General features: G+C 41.7%; 1 protein-coding gene across 1 annotated transcript in view; it reads right to left on the minus strand.

Moving 5' to 3' along the window:
• The window catches only part of adamts16 (ADAM metallopeptidase with thrombospondin type 1 motif, 16), a gene marked incomplete at its 5' end in the record, with an annotated part of 128566 nt that extends 113263 nt beyond the window's left edge, over nucleotides 1-15303 (minus strand). Inside the window, one exon of the mRNA XM_080039537.1 lies at nucleotides 15234-15303. Coding sequence (XP_079895663.1) covers nucleotides 15234-15303 — 70 coding nt within the window. The remainder of the gene's footprint in view (nucleotides 1-15233) is intronic.
• Between the last annotated feature and the right edge of the window lie 2444 nt (nucleotides 15304-17747).

The raw sequence follows: 17747 nt of genomic DNA on the forward strand, positions 1-17747 counted from the left end.
TCCATTTTCATCATCCCAACAGCAACATATTTCTAGACTTTTATGACACGCGTCGAGTGTGGCGTATTATTTTGATTGAGACTTTGTGTAAGCAAATGAGCACAACATATGCTCCAATGTGCATATGCTAATCAGTTTGTTTATCAGTCAGGCAGTTGGTCGGCACGCGCCACTCTGTGTGTCATTTCGCCTCTCTTGACATTTCCGCGGCGCAAAATGTTTTATGCATTTCTATCGTTGTTTTCATTTTCCTGTTCTTCTTGGTCTTCTTCTTGGTCTTCTTCCACCACCACTAGCCCACAAGTCATAAATAATTTATGTATTTATCATGAAAATCTGTTTTGGAATTAGAGACTACCCCCACTTCAAAGACAGGAAACCTTTGATATGTTTGATTCTCGAAGAGTATCCGTTGGATTTATTCAATTTATGCAAAGCACCTCCAGGGTAATAAAGGTGGCATTTGAATACATTTGACTGGACTAAATCATATAATGAGGACAGTTTCTGCCCTATATCCTAACAGAGAAGAGACCTTAATCCCCTTAATATTAATGGCTCATTTGGCTAAAGAAAAATGTTTCACCTGGTGAACTGACACCAGCGGACAGCAGTGATTAGCTGATGTCTACATGGGTAATGATTTATTGCTTAAAAGAGTAAAGTCTTTTTGACCCCTTTGTTCTGATAGCTGTGTTTAGAAATGGGAGTCTTGGGGGGAATAAAATAATTCTATTCAACTTCCCTCTTCAAAACAGCTCATAATGAATTAGACATGACCACGTACAACATACTGTGCCTAAGCGAGCATTGGAGGTGGTGTCTGTGTGTGTTACTGCACATGTACCCGTGCTTCTGTGTGGGTGTGGGAGAAAGTATTCATATTTATTTGATGGTTTCTTATTATCATAGTAAAAACCTGGGAAATTTCAAGTCCTAAGGAGTGTCTTATTTTCTGCCTAATTTTTCTGTCATGTGCCACCTTTTAAATTGAGCGCCCGCCTGCCCGCCCGCCCGCCCGCACACATACATACAACTTAATAGTTAAAATAATGAATGCACAAATGCACACGCATGCACATACACGGCTGAACTAAACTAGGATAGACTTCCTTAATTATTTTACATTATTGTCAGTATCACTTTCAGGTCTGTTTTTTATATTTAATATGTTGGCACTCAGGATCACATATGGTGTTGTACTGTACCCAATTGAACCACCCGCAATAAAAACAAGCTAATGAAAAAAAAATGATGTGGATTATTATGTGAGATCAAATGGCACTGATGGTTTTAATGTAATTTAAAAAAATTGTGTTTTCCATTTTTTTAAATGGGTGTTCGCACAAGAGATATTTGACCAAATTATGTCCACACTGAAACTATATGTTGTTTTTACTTGTCCACTTCTGTCTAGACTCTCTGGAAGGGTCTCTGCTGGACAGCCAATTATCTGGTCAACTTTACACTCTGGATGGTCTACATAAATGCATCACGTCTACATGACGATCCTACTGTCATCTTTTTGCTTTATTTAGACAAAAAAAAAGTGTGGCCATCGTCAATGTCCACCCTATGTCAATCGAAAAACGTATAGCATCAGTGTAGTGTTGCATTTGGCCTGGTTGGGACAAAATAATCTTATGTTGAGTACCTGACACATCCTGGACTTTCTTTGGGATTCAGAGCATTAAGGCCAACTTACAGCCCCCCCCTCCCCCTCCCGCACCCCTGTCCACTCCCCGTGGAAGAGTGATGTTTCCTCTGTGGACAACTAATTATCTGGCTCTGACCCTCAGCTGTCTGAAAGCAGGATCCTATTAGGCAGCTAGCAGGTTGAATTCACCGCCACCGACCCCCTCCTGTTGTATATATTTATTTCCCTTCACTTCCTACTTCTGAATATTAAGAATAGATTTTTACATGTATATGTGTGCGCTGGGGATAGGATTGATGGTGGCGGAGGGAGGAGGGCACATTGGGGGGGGAGGGGGGGGTGTAGTCTGCTGATGGGTGAATGGCGGGCCCTGGAAATGACGAGCGGGGCTGACTGAATGCTTGTCCATCACTCCCCATTCTCTTGGTTACAGGTGGTCTCTCATTTCCCCCCGACCGGCACATATCTGCCTGCCTTTATATGACAGCCTGAGCTCGCCAATTTGCATGTACGACAGACAACAAACGGGCCTGTGCATGTCAAAATAGGTGGCGGTGCGTGACAGTTTCTACACAATGCTGTCTCCTTTTGGCTTGACCCTCGACCTCGTGCCATGTCTCCTTTCATAATCAGGGAAAGGGGAAGACGGGGCGAAGAAATCATCCAGCCTTCCTTTCTGCCTCCTTCTGCTGCTGCCTCTTTGGAATAAATCTGATACCAATGCCATTAGCTATGCTTTTCCACTCTCACTTTCTCTTATTCCTGGTCTGTTTTGTTCCGTCTTGCTGACTGACTGACTGTCTGTCTGTCTTTCTGTCTCGCTCTCTCCCCCCCCCCCATGTCTCCCTCCCCTGTTTGTGTTTTGGCATAAAAACACTCACATATAAAGAGTAGTTCATCTCAGTAGTCTGTTGTTTCAAGATAACATTTCTGCTTTTTTTCTTTTTCTTCCAAACAGAGATAATGAGATCTGTCTTCTCTTGTTGTGACCAAATCAGTGCCAAAAAGTGAGATTATTATTTTTTGGATGATTGCTTGTTTATTTTCATATTTTGAACCGAGTGACTTGAGGGAAAGAGAAAAAAGTTTATCCGGCAATTAAAACACACTGCTTTAAAGCCGACCTGTGGGAACATATCATGGGTTTCATCAAAAGTCATCAAATGTTCAAACAAATTGCTTTGCAGCAAGGCACTCACAGGTTTTTCTTATCATTCATCTGGTGTCTCATCTCTCATGAAAGCAGTATCTACTATTGAATACATGATAATGAGCTTCATATCAACATTTGCATCACTCTGATTAACACTCTGATAGCGCGGGGGGACTAATTGCCTTTTAACACCTGTGACATTTCCCTCTTTCACTTGAATTCTAATGCCTTTGATATCTTAACATGAAAATTGAGAAACTGCGAGCGAGAGCACTCTTTTTTTTTACTGGAAAACTTCCACCACACTGACTACAGTAATTTACACGTGAACTTTTCTGCCCTTGTTCCACCGGATAAGAGGCTGATTTAAAATGGATCACCATGTACAACTGCAGATCCAGGAGTGGGGGGGTTTAGACTTAAGACATAATCACACTGCTGGGTTTTATTAAGTCTTATACTTTACATATTTAAGGAGGCCGTTACATCATTAGCTGCTGTTGAATGGGGCAGTGTTAAAAGTCAGCGTGGTATCAGGGAGAGAGGTTAACAGAGAAAGGGGCAATCGGTGCTGAGGAAAAGTGTTCCATTATCAGCATACCGGAAAATAATCCTGAATTATATGCTAATCAGCAGAAGTGAAGCGCCATATCTCTGTCGAGGAACTTATGTTTAAGCACTTTCCTTGATCAGAGCATGGTGGTACTAGGTGTAGGCCTTTGTTAACTTACTTGCAGTTCTTTTCTTGCTGTACATGGCTTTGCTGCCCCATATGGTTGGGATATTTGTAATGTATTTCAATCTTCATATGTAATGGTTATCACTGTCCTTGTGTGTACTCCATCTTATACTTGTCAGAAAGAGACTGGGATACGTTTTTCTAAGGATATTAGCAGAAAATGCTCAGTTTAACGAACTCCTTTCCATTATTTACATCTTGGGAATCATTTTATGTCCGCACATTTCTTCATATTCCCAGGTGTAAACGTTGTATTTTAATAAAATACATATTCATGAGAAGTCTTCCTTGTAGCAGCTAATAACTTCCCTCAACATGCTGATGAACTAAGACTGACCTCATGACTAAATACATGTTGATAAGCAGTGTTGGGAACGTTACTTTGAAAAAGTAATTAGTTATAGTTACTCACTACTTGTTCCAAAAAGTAACTGAGTTAGTAACTGAATTATTTTACAATAGAAGTAATTAGTTACCAGGGAAAGTAACTATTTGCGTTAGCCTAGTGTAAAAAAAAAAAAAAAAAAAGTTGTCAATTTGGATTTTTCTGAGCAGTTTTCACAATTCAGTTGAAATGAGTAGAACAGACAGGTAGGCCTACTTGTAGGCTACATAACCTTCAATATTTATTGCACATCAACAGACAGCAAGAGGTTTAGGCCTATCCTGCACTTCAAGTAGGCCTATTTTGTTCTCAACAAAAGTAGTAGAGGAAACTGCTGGATGTACCGTGCTGATCTGCTAATATCACTGGATTCACTTCAGGGGTGTCGGCTAAAACAGCCAAAAACGTCAGACTATGAAGCATGAGACGATGAGAGGAGGAGAGGATTTATCCTGTTTATTTCCTTCTTTAACATGCACAGCAGCATACAGATCCCAGGAAAAGAACAATAGCAATATTCGGCTCGTGATGACACGCTAAACAGCTGATGCAACCGGCGAATCGCGGCCGTTTAATAACGTGCATAAATTACAATTTATAGAGATCGGGAAACTCCATGCACTTACTCACAAGGGCGATGCAAACAAACTCAGGGAGAGCACGTTTCAACCGTGGATTGATAGGTGGTTAGTGCGGCAACGTGCAAGCTCACACAACAGAGAGAGAAAGAAAAAGAAACTTCACTTAACAGGCGCTCCGGCTGACTGACGTGACGGCGCTAACTGACAGTTATAATGTCATCCACACTGAATAAAACACACCGGTCTCCTCACTAGCAGTTTGTGTAGTATGGAGCCAGGGGTGCGTTCGGATTACACAGTTTATTCAATCAATTCATAGTAACGCACCGCATTTAACGTTCAGTAACGATAACGGCGTTGTAACGACGGAAAAAGTAATTAGTTAGATTACCCCGTTACTGAAAAAAGAACGGCGTTACCTAACGCCGTTATTTTAAACGGCGTTATTCCCAACACTGTTGATAAGACATTAACACTGTTATTTTGTTTTTTGAAGTGCTGAACAAAAAGAAAAGGCTATAGCTGCAAGGCCACACAGCTGTGAAACAGACAGTAATCTTTGCTTAATCTCTTGTTCGACTTTGAGGTGGCTGGCAGTCATGCGTGTAATGATAATTATTTCTCTTGTCATCACTAGTGTCAACCTATTCAATTTTTTAGCAGTGTAAACAGTTCAGGCAGGAAGACGTTGCTGTTCTTGAAGCGCATGGGAACTATCAGCCCTCCGATAAAGACATCCAGTCAGTGCCGTTGTCTCTTTGTTTTTTTCTTTTTGGTTGAGAAGCAGTGTCTGACTCTGGGGGATTACTTTTAATGTTGCGTTAATCCATCCCATGGAGTCCTGTGTGTTCCGCCCTCGCGGGGATCATTGTTTGATATCAAATGGTGAAGAGAAACAGTCTAAAACCACTTCAGATCCCTCTTGTGAAATGTGTTGTCAAAACACAGGCGGAATGTGAATTTTGAAACCGCAGTGTGTTTCAACCAGTCTCCGTCTCCACCTCTACAGTCCCAGGGAGTGGATTCACAGAGCAGTGAGCCTCAAAGAGACACACATAGACAGGTACAAAGAGATGAAAAATGGAAAAGACACACACACACACACACACACACACACACACACACACACACACACACACACAGATAGAAAAAGATTCGAGAGAAGGAGAGTTTTTTTTAATTTTCAGGCCTGAAACCAAACCACCAAACAAATGCTTCAGCAAAAGACAACACAACCGCTGATTGAAAGTGGCATGAAAAACAATATATACATGCAAAAAATAGAAGCTATATTCAAGTGTGCATACACTGTCATGAGTTGTGACCATAATGTTAAAAGCAGAGTCCCAGAAACCTCCAGTGAAATTTCCCATTTGCTCACACACTTTTACTACTGAGAGTGATGCTTGCTCCTCTGGGCAAGAGGACACATCAGGTAATAATGCAGACAAAGGAATGTATCTACACTCGCCTGCACCTCAAAGAAGAGAAAAGTAAACGAAAGTTACGCATTGGAACTGACATATCCACACAACGTTGTATCCTTTTCAAATCTAATGTATTCTATTCTTGATCTCATGATGGATAAATATAATCTTATGTGACACACGTTTTCTTATTTTATGCATAACAAATGACTGTATTGGACGAAAGAAAGAAAAAAAAGAATAATACCTAAAATGAATTCCAGAAGATTGAAGGGTTCTGTTGTTTTAGAGAAGCGAAATAAAGGCATGGAAACAAACAATGAACAATGAGAGGGACGATAATGCTATTCAAATGTCTGTCTGGATCTCCATCAGCGCGCTCCTGTCCTTACATCACAGACACACGCTCTCATTAGCAGTGACAGCTAAACATCATTGAGTGTGTGTATGTGTCTGTATATCTACTGCTTTCGCCTGCGAGTATGACTATCATTCAAATGTTACTTTACTTTGTTTGTTCTTTTCCTCACCCCCCTCCCTCTTCTATCCCCCCCCCCCGCGCTCAGTTTTATGAGCCTGTTATTTATTTCCCTCATTAGCGATTGCTTCTTCCCATTAGAGAGCGCCTCTTCATGCCAGCACTTTCCTTGGGGAGAGCTGAGGAGACCTGTGCACTCCTTGGCAAGGCGGAGCTCTCTTCCTAGCCCTCTTAAATAGAGTTGAAACAATCCCCTCTATGAATGCCCTTCCCACTGCCATCTCCACCCTTTTTTTAGATCCAAAGGAAAGGTTTTTGGCTGGTCTGTTTGTGTGTGAGTGTGTGCGCCTGAGAGGAACATTAGTATGAAAAATCAAGTGAAGATTTGATCATAAGCTCCAGCCATTACCTGTGTACTGACATTCTTGTGAGTCGGGTGCCACCCCTTAATACCTCCCACCCCACCCCAGAAACACACACACACCCGTACCAAACCCCCACTGGTATACACACACAGGAATTTCCAGAGCCCAAAGACAACACAGAGGGCCCTTCTGACATATTTGCCGTCATCCTCTTATTAACTCTCCGCGTTTGAACAGAGGCACATCAAAAGTAAGCAAAACACATAATTACTAGCATTAATATAACGAGCTCTTGGAGATAAGCCACTCTACAACCCCCTCCCCCCTCTCCCCCCCACACACACACACCTCCCATATGAGGAGGGGAACAGCAGAGGGAAGGTAGAGCGCCCCTTCAATTAAGTGAGCCGTTCAACCAACATGAACAAACATATTTAGTAGATAATTAGTAGATCATTTCGCAGGTATGTCTGGCACAGGCCACAGAAGGCAGTGTACAGGAAAATAGCAGGGATGCAGTCAAAGGAGGGATGCTTGTGGGATGTGCAGAATGCCCTGTTGCTCTGAAAGACTCTTAACAGTAATTAACAATGTAGAAAGAAAACACACACACACACACACACACACACGCAAACACCCTCTTCCCACCTTTACACAAGCCCTCGTATTTGCTTCATCTCTCTCTGCCCCCCCCCCTCACTTGTTCTTGCCGTTCTCCGAGGAGCCCCAGTTTTCTGTATGATGAGCTCCTGGGGGGCTTCAGTGTTTGGCAGGAGGCTTTGTCTCTCATACAAGATGAAAAAAAGAGAGAGAAAAAGGGAAGAGAAAGAAAGGGGAAGAGAATAGAAGAAGATGGAGAAGGAGGGTGAAAACTTGAGACCCCCGGGGGCACTTCTCTCCACATTGTGTGGATTTGCCTAACAGCTTCACAAGAGGGTTTACATCTTCCTCTGAACACGAGGGGTATAATCACAGATCAAAACAAATTACCTATCTGTAGTCAGCAGAGGTGTCTGCCTGTCAAAAGCCCAGAGTTACATAAGATTTAAGTCAGTGCTAACTGAGCCTCTGATTTGGGGCGCGGGGTGAATTCTTACTTTGAAACACTGACGTTACGAGGGGCCTTGCGGTAAGACTCCGATGGTGCATACCACACAAACGGACTACGAAGAAGAACAAAGATTTGCTTTGATAATTACTTGCGCTCCACCGAAGTGACATTGTCGTGACATTTGATTGACTTGGAGCCATGAACTGAATAATGTGTGGAGGTTTACCTCTGTGGAGACCATATCAATGTGCCCCACTATATTTATATCATGACAACACAAGTGACAGCTGAATTGTCTCTTTTAGATTGACGTGACGACATCCTTGCAAGAAAGGACGGTCATGCTGGTGGTCTGATTTTCAAATGTGTGCACAGCAGCGTCTGAGGCCAACTGGGCATAATCAAGTTTCGAGAAATGTCTTCAAACTCTATTTACTTTGAGCAGTGTGTGAGACAATATTACTGGCATCTTGCTGATGCAACCACAACTGTGTGAAAGTTCTGCACAATATGGAGCAGAGCGGGAGTGAAAGAAAAAAAAAAGAAAAACGGGAGAAAAAGCTGAGTTACTGCAATATTCCACTGCAGTTTCTGAAATCTGTTTGGTCAAAGTTATATTGGGGCATCCAGTCCTCCTGGGAAGCACATTAGTGGGGAATGATAGACTCTGTCACAGTTCCTGTAAAATAATACATGGCTGATTATCCTATTAGAAGGAGTGTGTGCCTTTTTGTTTTGCCAGGTGTGTATTATATACTATATATCTGCTCTATCTGGCCCATCTAAACCCCTGCCACCACTTGGGAGTCGCACTACAATCGGTTATTTATGTTTACTGGTGACCCTGTGGCCAAAAGGTGGGCTCTTAGTTCACACAAGTTATTAGGCCCCTGGATAGAAGCAAGGTAGGAGGAAAACACATTTCTTTTCTAAATGGTGTCGTCAGCTTTTTATGGTCAAAACTTTTTCAGACATTTGTTACATTTCAGGACCAATTCCTTTCTCTTGGAACCGTTTACCTTATATCATGATGTCAGTGAGGAAAGAGAGCAACGGTACAGCCACAGGGGCTGCAAGTCTGAGCAAAACCTGTACCATAGTAAAACTATCATCTGCACAGAAGTTCAGAGCAACACTTTAAAAAGGAAACTACACTCTTCTCCGTGAACAGTTATTACACAGTGGATTTCAGGAATGATTAAAACGTGCAGTGATCCGATCTATAGCCGTCTTCGAGTTGGAATTTGGAAACCTTGGCAGAGCTATAATCAATTGTGCAAGATGTGTTCCTGATGGCCTCTCTTGCTTACAGATTAATGCCCTTAGCAAATTAAGGAATGCATGTATCTAAAAGAAAACTCTTAGATACGTGGTAAAGCTCTGGTCTCAGGAATGCTGCTGGCAACACAAAGTCACCTTGAGGCGTCTAGTGTAAGTTTAGACGAGGTGTCCGAACTGAGATGTCTATACAAACAGTGTCTTTGTAGGAACATCCAGGGTTATTGTTAAAGGATTAAGGCCTCGTCTTTAAAGTTTTAAGTCGTCTACAGCGCCAGTGTCACCTCCTGGAGCAGCGTAAGAGCAAAGGGTTGTGGGAATATTTAGGACGGATAGCTAAAGTGGGCAGGTCTACAGATCTCTTAGGCGTCAAGGCACACGTCAGCTAGAGTATCCCTATAATTACCCTCCTAATGCTGCACAATTAGCTGCAAATTAACTCATTAATGCCACTGACACCTCAAACTCAAATAGCATTAAGAAGAGCGTTATGACAAGGTGATCTTTCATGTGTCATATAATACTTTTATTATTTGTTTTATTATATGCTTTAACATCTATTTGTAAAACACTTTGTAACTTTGTTTTGAATGTTGCTATACACATAAAAGTATTATTATACTGCAGGTGTGTCTAATAACAGTTAGGCAATGCGTTAAATGACTGACTTTTCCATGATTCATGCTAATAAAACGGTACAAATTGTGAAAGTTGAAAATGATTTAACTCCCAGCAATATAACTTAAAAAGGTAGTAGGCCTAAATGGTTCTCACAGCACTTCTTTACAATTTGTCATAAAGCATTTTTCAGTAATGGTGGAAGAAAAGGGAAGTTGCACCCACTTTGAGATGCTGTACAGATTTACACCTTTTAGTTTGGGAAATCTAACTCCCCCAAATCCTAGATTAGTAGATCATAGAATCTCGGCGCTAGTGAAAATGGCCACGTCTGGCGATGACTCAGTTATTGTTATAAAAACGGACTTGAATGAAAACCTCATTAGTTTTATCTTTGAGCTGGAATCAGGGGTGCTGTCTGGCATGGATTCCCAGCAGTCAAAACAGAAAACAAGAGCTCACTGTGTGCTCTTTGAGACATCAAGGTGTCTGATCTGAATTGCTTTAGCTTGGAGGGAGAATGGCTTTACCGTCTCTGTGAAACTGATCCGTGAAGTGGATTAGGGACGGTTCTTCTTTCACTCAAAACAACACAGCTTGAGGAGTTAGTCCAGGAGGTGGATAGAGCTCTCTGTGTGTATTTCTGTTTTGAGCGAGCAGCTATTATACCATACTCAAACATATATTTTTATCAAGCACTTTGTGATACTTTCCAAAAATGACTGAATGATATTCAGGCTGTCTGACCATGCTGGAAACCATCCACTTTACAAACAAGACACAATTCAATGGAAACCTAGCAGGCTTTACATGCAAATTTACCACACCATCATTCTTAAAGTAGGTTACATGTCCCACTTTATTTATACTGTTGGACATCTACTGTAGGAGGTTTATCATCCAAAACAGATACAAAACAGATTAAACCTGATTCAGTCCATTACCATGTTTCAACTAGTAGGATACCATTAACAGGAGTTCTGCCTGTCTTTGAGAAGAGACAAAAGAACCTTGGCTATTTCTGCTTTATAGCTCCATTAGAATATTTTTAGATGCCAATATGGCTTGTCACCAAGGTTTAAGTCCTAGGATGGGGGTCAGACTGCGAGCACTCACACACACAGAGTTTGTCCTTGGCCTGGCACCTCTTTTGGCATGGTGGCAGTATGGCTCCATAACAAATGAGGGACACCCTGGCTGTGCCAATAGTCCCAGTCCCTTGGCAGACAACACAAAATCATCTTTTCTTCCCAGGAGTTATGACACCGGGGAGTTGATCATTAGTCAGAAATCCCAGAAACACGGACACACAGTCATCAAATACGACTCCACTCGTAACGTGTCTGACCTTGGTGACTTACGATGACATGAAGATGCGATTTGAGCTCAATAACATTTTTCTTTTGCCCAGTTCCCATTTGAACAATTGACATCTTACCATATAATTATACTGCCATAGTAAACAGTGCACACATATATTGATGTGCCAAAACATATTTGTATTTTTTTTTGCTCTTTTTGGTTCAAAGCCGACTGATATTTTTCATTTTCAAACTTGTAGTCCGTAGTTGTAGTTCAGCTCTGACCAGCAATGTATCAGATTCTGTGGAGCTTCCTTTGGAGCCACTAATGGCTTTGTACAAGTGTTTTCAGATATTCCGTAGCATTCCCCAAGATCTGTAGACCAACTTTAATGTGGAAAATAAGTGTGAGTAAAGAGCACCACCAGGCTTGCATACAATTGTTTGATTAGCTCCGTTATGGTACAGTATTCCGCTCAGCTTCCAGTGCAAATTGTTCACGGTACAAAAGCATGGATGGTGACATCCTGAGAAACTAGTGTTGAAATAGACAAAACACCACAGTTACACATTGTCACACCATTTCACTGAATTCCTGGTGGCTCAAAATATTTACTCACTCGCCAAAAACCTCTGGATCGCATCAGCTGTGTGAGTCATCACTTTAAGTGCGATGTCTTTCAAAAGTATAGCACATAACATTTGCATAGAATGAAGTAAACAACTTGGTATGGTGGAGCTATGGTTGCAGTTGTTTTGGTAACAATTTGACAGTGACAGAAGGTGCTATTTTTATTATCCAAAAAAGTTGGACTTTCACAGTTCAATCTTAATGTGTAACTACATACTGTACCTTAGTCATGCATAGTATAGTTCTGTTTAAGGCATGTCAAAATCACCTACCACCATGCTGTTTATAACGTTCTTTATTAAAGGTTCTATATATTCATACTGCTATACAGTTTAATATGCAACTTGCAACTCTGCAATCAAAGCTATACATTTATTTGATGGATAGTGTAATACACAAGCCAAATTAAATTGATTGGCCATGACCTATATAACCTGTCCCTTATGTTTCTCCCTGGATTTGTGAACATTAAAATACTCACTTCACACAATGCCATTTCCTGCACCTCAGGACAATTGGACAGTTTGGTCATTCTTGGTGGCCGTATTGCATGCACTGCAGCATCAGCCTGGTCAAGTTAAAGTCACAAAGATTGGTTTGGCAGTATAATGAGGACACCAGTCTGGATTCTAACTTCACGGTTTGCGGCGGCTGTGTAATTATTCATGCAGAAATACTTGCGGGTGAATGTAATGTGTAAGCTGGTACACCTGGGGTAGAATTTCAGCGCTCAGAGGTGAATTGAAACACACACAGCAATGACACGATCGGGGTGCTGACACATTCATTAGCACATAGGCAGATTTGACACAGCTGGAAGATGTAGCGAGGAGCTGCTGTCAAGGTCTTGGGATGCTGCAAGACTGGCACAAACTAAGGGTTGGATGCTCATCGGCGTGTCATAAGAGACCTGGCACTGTCTCGTCTCCTTTTTTTTTAAATAAAAATATTTTATTTATTTTCCTCTCTCGTTGTGTCGTTGCAACACACTGAGTGTCATCATTTGCATGAGTTTGACAACCCGATGTCTGGCTTCTTTGTCCTCTCTCCAACTTGTTTCCTCTCTGTCCATCTCTTTCTCTCTCTCTCTCTCTCTCTCCCCCCCTCTGTTCATCTCAGTCGTCTCTCTCCCCCTTTCTTTCGCTCTCACTTCCTCCCTGTTTCTCTCTCTGTGCCTCTCCTCTTTCTGCTGATGGTGGCGGTGCCATCCATGCCAATTATGACAGTCGAGCAGGTGGCTCCTTGCGGGAGGTAGAGGATTAATCCCTGTAAAGACTCCACTTCATTAGGAAATCCGTTTAATGTGGCCAGTTGATTGATAAATCTCCCAGACCTCTCTCAGAGTCCCCAGATTACTGCCAAGTTTGTCTGTTATATGCTAGGTTGACCCTGATGTCAGAGACAGGGAGAGGGAGAGAGAACGAGACGGAAAGAAAGTGTTTGTTGTGTCTTTCCAGCTGAAGTTAGTTTATAGGGATGCTATTTGCTGACTGGGATGGATCATTTCAGCACTTTATGCAAGAGGTTGAAATATGTGCTCTCTTTTTATTTTTTATTCTTTTTTTTAGAGGAGTGGCTGCAAAGTAACCAAATCGTAAAGGTTCTGGAATTTTGAGACTTTTAGGATTTAAAGTTATCATAAAATAGGTGAAAATGTAATGATAGATGTTAAACAATGCAAAACATAATTTGCGACTGCAAGCAAATTACACAACCTCTGTTCATGTGCTTTAAGAAAGAAAGAAAGAACGACATGGGTTGGCTTATTAGATTTAATACCAGTGCACATGTTGGTGCTAAAACCATCACAGCATTTAAGAATGAACTTTAAAAATGTCTCAGACCACCCACACTCTCCTCACTGTGTCAAGCCTCTGCATTTAACTCAAGTATCTCCTTAACTCACCCCTCTATAATTTTCCATTCCAGTATTATCACAATTACCCAGCGAGCCAGGAGGGGAGGGAACTCCCCACCGCTCGTGACTGTCTATGTGCCACCCGCGGGCTTGTGGTCTGGTAGGATTTGTGAAACACTGACAGACAACCCCTTCATCAAGCCTGTCAAACAAGGATGACAAATGCGTCTCCACATCCCCAAGATGCCTTCAATATTTAAAGCCATGGGAGAATGGAGAAGCCGACAGAATAGCCCCTCCTGGCAGACGCAAAGTTCAAGCAGCGTCAGGCTGTATCATTCTCAAATTCTGAGAGACTCTGAGTTGAACCTGATGGCATGTTGACTTAATGATTCTGACAGAGCATATATGGTGTCTGTCTCAGGTTTCTACAAGGCAGTGGAGTGAAGTCAAAATATGTCTCATCGACGTAAAGAGGGATATGGTTACGATGCGGCATATCAAATATGATTATGATTATCTTACAAGTGGAATGTATCTCAACACAACTTTTTTAGTCCCTCCTTTTTTTGAAAAAAAAAATCAAATTTAAAAAAATGAAATAATCAAAGATACTTGTCCTATCTACAGAGGTGCTGTTACATTTTCACATTCAGTAGATGTGCACACAGGCATACCCAGACGCACACACATAACGTGCACACGACTTTGATCGCTATCGCCAAAAACAATAGCTTGGAGATACAGCCCCGCTATCAGGCAATCAAACATACAGTCATTCTTCTTCCAGCTGCTACCAAGCATGTAACTATATTGCTTTGCCCGGTGCTCGGAGCCGTGTCAAAATATGACAGAGGATCACACCTTTTTTCCCAGGGTGAGTGCTTTAATTACAGGGTGGCTTCTAGCCTTACCACATCTGTACAAATGTCAGTCCAAAGTTCACCGCTCTTTGTGGCGGAGAGTTCCTCAAAGAAATATATATTGTGCTCATTGTCAGGCAACAGGATATTGTTATAGAGAATCCTTGCATTTTAGGTCAGCCCTACCCTTCATTTCTTCTCTTTTTTCTATGTATGACAAGTCATGTGTGCTGTCATTACTCATGCTCACTATCACATTTCTTTAACAGTCCATGGCATCTGCACTTTGATATCTAATATTTTAATTGCTGCAGGGTCATACATCTTGCTGTCCTGCACAACAATACATGGCTTGTGAAATAATAATCAGGCGTTTGGGATGAGATAGTTCACTGCATGCAAGTTCACCCGTAAGGTCCTCAATGGACCTATAAGACACTCACCAGGTAGGAATATGCGTCTATATTCTAGTGATTATATGACATCATAACCGGAATTATAAATATTTAAACATTTTAAATAGATAATTGTGTATTATGTATTTGTGTGTGTATTCTAGTATGTGTACTTTTGAATAAATGTATGGTCTTGTAATATGCATTTCGATCATGGAAATGTTCTGTCCAGTATGGCAACATTATTAAAATAACTGCTTTTTAGGTAAAATCCAGCAAGAATAATTAATGGAGTATTAGAGTCCTCCTTTTCTTTTTAACACACAATGCACAACCCCTTATTTCAGCCGTCTGTGAAACTGCCAGACTGTTGTCTTAATGAGTGTGTATAGCCTCAGATTAGGTTCCTATTTTAATGGTAATTGTGTATGACTTTTACAGTATGTGACTTACTGCCCTGGCTGTTAGTCCCGTCAGCAGCCCATGTGTCTTTGTTCGTACCCGGAGCTGCAGGTGGCAGCATAGTCTTAGAGGACATGAGAGGCTAGATTCCTTCAAAGATACACATGCACACACAGACACACACCACTTAGCCCCGTTGAGCTTTTCCTTATTCCCCTGAAGTACACACTTTGACCTTTGGATATTTGTTACCCGGAGAAAGTGACATTGTGAGTCAGCCAGTGGTTCGCCTTAGCTTAGCTCGACTGTCTGTTTGTAAGGGGGTGTAATAATTAGCAAGTCCTCAGCCTGTGATTTTCAATGTCCCTTAATTTGGCTGAGACAGAATCTGTGTTTGCTGCGATACCGCCTGTATTTCAAAAGTGTTTTCCATGAAGGGGCGCAAGACGGAGGCAGGTTTTGATATTTTCTTACACGCCGTTTTGCATTTCATTACCATTGGGGAGGGACGGTGTGGGCTGTTTATGATTTCAAAACAGGGGCAGGAGGTTGAAGTATTTTGGCTGCAGGGAAGAGTGTTTTTTACACTGATTTACCAGACTTGGAGGCTTGCATCTTATTATTTGGACTATTCTTTAACCGCGGCTGTTCAATTGTGTGAGACTGGGTTGTTTACGAGCTGCTTGGGCATGGTTTCCCAGGGGTGTGAGGGACAGGAGGATAGGATTGTTAATAATACTTTGCGAGCAACAGAAAAATAAATATATCTTATTTTTAAATCAAACAAATAAGAGTATTTTTCGGCTTATTGTCATGATTCGATTTTTGGTGTTGTTATGGATTTACTGGTTGATTACAAAGGAAAACCCATAATCTTATTTTAAGGTTCTAAAGATTTTACTGAAAAATGCGAGAGACAAAAATATCTCACTGACAAGGCTGTGCTGTAATTGTCCTCACCCAAAATAACACTCAATGATATATTTTCCCTTGATTTCTCATAAATGCAAATGTTTGAGAAATGTCTCAGCCCTGTTGCTGCATATATCACCGATTCGCCGGGAAATGTCTTGGGTGCCATATTCTGTCAGCTCTACTGAATAAATACAAGTGCAACCGTCTCAAGGCTGTACATTGTCATTCATATAGGAATAATGTGATTCCTTACTGGTGGTGACCCCACATCTGGCAGAACTGTTAACCTTTTGGTTGTGTGGCTTTTGAGGTGAGTGTAGCTCAGTCTCTCCCCCACTCATGGCTTTCACCTCTCTGGAGCTGGAGCGTCGTTACAGTGCAGAGTGGGAGCCCTCACATTGCTGAAAGGTGTGTGTGTGTGTGTGTGTGTGTGTGTGTGTGTGTGTGTGTGCGCGCGCGCGTCCGTGTCTGCGTATCAAGCAGTGGGTGCCCATTTGGGAACAGACCCTGGGTGTTAAACACTGAGGAGCTGGAGGAGAGGACCCTGTCAGCTCGGAGGACACAGCACAGCCAACACAGAGGTCACTGGAGCACGCACACACACACACACACACACACACACACACACACACACACACACACACACACACACACACACACACACACACACACACACACACACACACACACACACACACACACACACACACACACACACACACATCTACTGTGTACACACATCCACACAAATGCTCTCAATCATCCATGCACACTGTCACCCCTCCCTCTCTCTTCTTCAAATTCACTGTCTCTCTGTCTTTTCTTTCTCCCTCTATTTTGATCAAATGAACACACACAGAGCGAGCACTTCAACCGCATTGTTTTGGTCCGCTCCCCTCTCGTCCCTTATCCTGTCAAAACTCTACTGTGGGCTCAGAAAAGCAGCGGTCAGGGGGATAGCAGAAAAACAGCTTAAACAGGAAACTGTTGTCAGATTATGAGGAAAAAAAAGGAGTGACACAGGAACAGAGAGTGAACGTCCGTTAACTATCCATCTTCAAGTGAGCACTTTAATGATTTCTTAGATTAAATACCTACCTAGTTGAATACCTGACAAATGTCAATATTTCACGGTTTTAATTGAAAAGAAAACATCTTGTATGTATTTTAACACTATTAAGTGGTTGAGCATTATCATTTAATGTATTGTTTTTTTTTGTGCAAAACATTTTTTTATGAAAAAAATAAAAATAAAAACTACCCTGTAGGACAAGGTTAAAAATATGTTGCTCCTTGTGTGAAGCAGTTTGTTCCATTCCGACACAGCTAAAAGACACTGATTAACTATTTTAACCATTCTGATTTGCTTAGTGTGAACTGGTCAATCAGTATAGCACATAAAATGTACAAATGTAACACCACAAAATTTCCGCAGTAAAAGTGTATCAGCGCTCGAGGCAAAGAGTAATGATTGCGCTGAAACAAAACTACTCTAGTTTACAACACACACACACACACACACACGCACACCTCCTCTCCGCATAGGTGCAAGTTGACTTGTCAGCTTGAGATGGCTTCATCTACCATCCATTACTTTTATGTCCTGCCTTTCACCTAAATGGCCTTTGCATATTCACCACGGGACCTGCC

Source organism: Ammodytes marinus, assembly GCF_949987685.1.
Source record: "Ammodytes marinus genome assembly, chromosome: 13".
Lineage (NCBI taxonomy): Eukaryota > Metazoa > Chordata > Actinopteri > Uranoscopiformes > Ammodytidae > Ammodytes > Ammodytes marinus.